We start from the raw sequence: 5,201 nt of genomic DNA, 5'->3' as shown, positions 1-5,201 counted from the left end.
TCCAGTCACTATTCTAGGCATTGGGTTCATAGTCTTGATGGACAGTCTTTTTTTCCCAGTTCTTTTGAGATGTAATCAACATATAACATTGTATAAGATTAAGCAGTCTAATATGATTACTTCATACACATATATGTTATGAAAAACCACAATAAGGTTAGTTAACACCTCTATTATGTAACATAATTTTGATTTCTTTGTGTGTGATGAGAACATATAAGATCTAATCTTTTAGCAACTTGCAAGTATATAATGTAGCATTAATAACAGTAGTCACCAGGCTGTACATTAGAACCCCAGAGCTTATTCATCATATAACCAGAATGTTAAACCCTTTGACCAATATCTCCCTGAGTTTTGAAAGATACAGTGTAAAGGAGAGAAATCTCAATGCATGAGAAGGTTGTGCATTGGAAGAAAATGCTGTTGAAGTATTTCGCCCACCTTTGGTGCAGTTATCTCCTAGATGGAATCTTGAATCAACAGATAAAAATGGGGAAAAGGCATAAAGGAAGAGGGATGAGTGCATGTCAAATGCAAGAGTGATTACAGTGTGCTTGAGGTGCCGAACTAGTTGAGTATATCTCAAGCATGGAAACAATTTAGAGGGTGCCAAGAGAGAGGCTGGAGAAATACATAGGGGTCAAAATATGAAGAATTTTTATCTAAGAGCAATGGAGAGTCATTAATGGATTTTCCAAGAGTTAGCATTTGTTTTAATTTCCACAGACTCTACTCTGAAGAAACAGTGGCGCATCAAAGGACTGCAGGCAATAGATCACCCCAATATTAAACCCTAGAGCTTTTTTCTGATGTTATCCTAAACATTTTCTTTCAGGCAGTAAAAATGTCTCGTGCTGTGGCTTTCTAATTAAATTGAGATTTGAAACTAGCAAGTGAGAGACCACTGGTCCATGTTCATGGACAAAGGAGTAAGGAATGACATGGAGAATGACATTCAAATATTTCATCAGATGAGTGAGAGTAAGGGATGGGAGTGCACTTTGATTCCAGGAGTTTTTCATAACAAACACACCACATTGTTTTGATGAAAATGTATGCTTCCCATTGGAAGATTACTTCATACTGACAAGAGGTTATTTTATGAGTCTCATTCTCAGGAAAGACTGATTTGCTAACATACTGGTCTCCTCTTCAATGCCATAGTCATTTATTTGCGATGTTGTCATAGAAGACTTCCTGCCTCTCAGAGCTCTTAGTCATGCTGGGGAGAAACATCACTCTGGTGAGGGAGTTCATCCTGGTGGGCTTCCCCACCGCCCCCTGGCTGCAGGTCCTGCTCTTCTCCCTCTTCCTTGTGGTCTACTTGTTGGTGGTAATGGAGAATCTTGTCATCATGCTCACTGTCTGGGTCACTGGCTCCCTCCATAAGCCCATGTACTATTTCCTGAGTAGCCTGTCCTTCCTGGAGGTCTGGTATGTCTCTGTCACAGTCCCCAAGATGCTGGATGGATTCCTCCTGCAGAGACAGCACATCTCTTTCACAGGCTGCATGACCCAGCTGTACTTCTTTATCTCGCTTGCCTGCACGGAGTGTGTACTTCTGGCAGCCATGGCCTATGACCGCTATGTGGCCATCTGCCACCCTCTCAGATACCCGGTCATCATGACCACAGGTTATTGTGTGCAGCTGGTGGCTTTCTCTTATATGACTGGTTTCATGATCACTGTGATCAAGGTCTATTTTATTTCACATGTCACTTTCTGTGGCTCCAATGTCATGAACCACTTTTTCTGTGACATCTCACCAATCCTCAAACTGGCCTGCAAAGACATGTCCACAGCGGAGCTAGTGGACTTTGCTTTGGCTATTGTCATTCTTGTCTTCCCTCTCACCACTACCATCCTCTCCTATGTCTACATTGTCTCCACCATTCTGCATATACCCTCCAACCAGGGAAGGAAGAAGGCCTTCTCCACCTGTGCATCCCACCTCACAGTAGTCATAATTTATTACACAGCCATGATTTTCATGTATGTTCGACCCAGAGCTATTGCTTCATTTAACTCCAACAAACTTATCTCAGCTGTGTATGCAGTCCTCACGCCCATGCTAAATCCATTCATCTACTGTCTGAGGAACCAGGAAGTCAAGAATGCTATCAAAAAAACAGTGGGTGTTGGCCAGTGCTTCCTGCTCAGCTGAGACCTGCTGCCTTGAGGAGACTATTCCTGACAGGAGGTCATTCCCATGACACTTATAGTTCTGTGTTTTTAGCTTGCTCCCAAACTGGTTTTAGAAAAGGCAGAGGAACCAGAGATCAAATTGCCAATATTTGCTGGATCATCAAAAACGCAAGAGAGTTCCAGAAAAACATCTATTTCTGCTTTATTGACTACACCAAAGCCTTCGACTGTGTGGATCACAATAAACTGTGGAAAATTCTGAAGGAAATGGGAATACCAGACCACCTGACCTGCCTCTTGAGAAATCTGTATGCAGGTCAGGAAGCAACAGTTAGAACTGGACATGGAACAACAGACTGGTTCCAAATAGGAAAAGGAGTATGTCAAGGCTGTATATTGTCACCCTGCTTATTTAACTTATTTGCAGAGTATATCATGAGAAATGCTGGGCTAGAGGAAGCACAAGCTGGCATCAAGATTGCCAGGAGATATATCAATAACCTCAGATATGCAGATGATACCACTCTTATGGCAGAAAGTGAGGAGGAACTAAAAAGCCTCTTGATGAAAGTGAAAGAGGAGAGTGAAAAAGTTGACTTAAAGCTCAACATTCAGAAAACTAAGATCATGACATCTGGTTCCATCACCTCATGGGAAAAAGATGGGGAGACTGGAAACAGCATCAGACTTTATTTTGGGGGGGGCTCCAAAATCACTGCAGTTGGTGACTACAGCCATGAAATTAAAAGATGCTTACTCCTTGGAAGGAAAGTTATGACAACCTAGATAGCATATTAAAAAGCAGAGACATTACTTTGCCAACAAAGGTCTGTCTGGTCAAGTCTATGGTTTTCCCAGTGGTCATGTATGGATGTGAGAGTTGGACTGTGAAGAAAGCTGAGCACTGAAAAATCGATGCTTTTGAACTGTGGGGTTGGAGAAGACTGTTGAGAATCCCTTGGACTTTAAGGAGATCCAACCAGTCCATTCTGAAGGAGATAAGTCCTGGGTGTTCATTTGAAGGATTGTTGCTGAAGCTGAGACTCCAATACTTTGGCCACCTCATGCAAAGAGTTGACTCGTTGGAAAAGACCCTGATGCTGGGAGGGATTGGGGGCAGGAGGAGAAGGGGATGACAGAGGATGAGATGGCTGGATGGCATCACTGACTCGATGCACATGAGTTTGAGTAAACTCTGGGAGTTTGTGATGGACAGGGAAGCCTGGCGTGCTGCGATTCATGGGGTCACAAAGAGTCAGACACGACTGAGAGACTGAACTGAACTGATAGATCAGAAATGTTTAAAAAAACAAATCGCAGCAAGGCAAATGTTTCAAAAAGTCTTAAAAGTAGAAACCACATATTTGATATGTATATTTTGAACAATTATTCTGGATTCTGACTTAAACCTTGCCACCAGATGCAGCTGTGCAATTGAAGTATGTCAACTCACTTGCCACTGTAAAACCTAACACCAGATGCAGCTTAATTGTCACTTATCACTCACTGAGAGGGTTTTGATATGAGTCTGCAAATAATTGATTTATTATAATCTCTGTGCAGTCAAACCTCACTGCTAATGATAATCTGTGTTTTCCACCACTCTCCAGACCTGGCATCACTGCCTTGGCTCCGCCTCAGATTCTCAGATGTTAGATTCTCATAAGGAGCACTTGACCTTGATTCCTCACATGCATAGTTCACAGTAGAGTTTGCACTCCTGTGAGAATCTAATGCTGCTGCTAATCTGATGGGAATTGAATGCTAAAGGAATGATTTCCATGATCCTAGACGCTTACATCTTCCCCTGCTTAGAAAAGTACCAAATTCCTTAATTTGACATATCTGGTTTCTTTAATTAACAATAACCCCTTGATGTTTCCCACTGCCGGCCCTTTGTTGCAAAACTCCTCTATATCCTAGCTCTACCCCTCATCTCCTCAGAGCACTTTCTCAGAGCTATCTGAAATGCTATCTCCCAGCTGCAGACCTCATTTTGCCCAAATAAAATTTGCCTCGTTGGGCTTCACTGATGGTCAGTGGTGAAGAATCTGCCTGCCAGTTAAGGGTACAGGCATTTGATCCTTCATCCAGCAAGATCTCACATGCCCGGAGCGACTAGGGCCATGTATCATGACTATTAAGCATTTTTTTTAACACATGCATGAGACACAGATTCAACTGTTTTCTATGTCAGACCACGGCTCATCTTACATCAGTCTTTTCCTGATCTGGTTTCCTTCTCTTTTTGAATTTTTATCCAAGTTTCTAGGTATCCATATTTCTTAAATGATCACTATAAACATAAAATAGTCATTTGAGATAAACTTTCTAGCATTCAACCATGAATCTTTGCTTTTCTATTTGGCTTTAATTTCCTTTTAAAGTTTCTCCCATTTTCCTGAAAATGGAAATTGAATATGAGTGAAAAGTCAATATTCAATAAAATATTCAATAGAATATTGACTCATCAATGAGAACTTTTTGAAGAGAAAGAGAGGACAATCTTGTTTAGCAAAGGAAAGATCTACTGAACTTAAGGATTTCCAATCATTGATCTCTGTTCTGAAAAAGGTTTTAGAGCTGGATGCTACTCTGAGATCAAAATATAATCAAAAACTTTCAAATGTGAATTTGAAAAAAAATAGGCTTTTAATCACCAAATGAATTGATGCAATTTAGATAAACATCAGAAATTATGGTGCCCCCAAATTAAACTACAAGGCCATTTGTAGGTATACTAAGCCCATATATTAATTTAAAGACAAAGGCTCACTTAAACTGAGATGATTCTATGGGGGGAAAAGTAGAAATAAATGGAAAACAGCATAATAGGAAAACAATATGTTTAAAGCTCATTATTATAGAGACCATCTTGACAAACTGATGCTTTTGAACTGATGCTTTTGAAGTGTGCTTTTGAACTGTGATGTGGGAGGAGACCCTTGAGAGTCCCTTGGACTGCAAGAAGATCCAACCAGTTCATCCTAAAGGAAATCAGTCCTGAATGTTCATTGGAAGGACTGATGCTGAAGTGGAAACTCCAATACTTG

General features: G+C 40.8%; 1 protein-coding gene across 1 annotated transcript; it reads left to right on the top strand.

The window, feature by feature from the left end:
• Positions 1–1,222: 1,222 nt before the first annotated feature.
• LOC136175913 (olfactory receptor 6B9-like) lies at positions 1,223–2,167 on the top strand. Its single transcript, XM_065946100.1, has one exon. The coding sequence runs from the start codon at positions 1,223–1,225 to the stop codon at positions 2,165–2,167; it is 945 nt and encodes a 314-aa protein (XP_065802172.1).
• Positions 2,168–5,201: the final 3,034 nt, after the last annotated feature.

This window comes from Muntiacus reevesi, chromosome 9 (assembly GCF_963930625.1).
Source record: "Muntiacus reevesi chromosome 9, mMunRee1.1, whole genome shotgun sequence".
Classification (NCBI taxonomy): domain Eukaryota; kingdom Metazoa; phylum Chordata; class Mammalia; order Artiodactyla; family Cervidae; genus Muntiacus; species Muntiacus reevesi.
The sequence above is the reverse complement of the archived record's forward strand: the minus strand, read 5'-3'. Positions and strand labels throughout refer to the sequence as shown.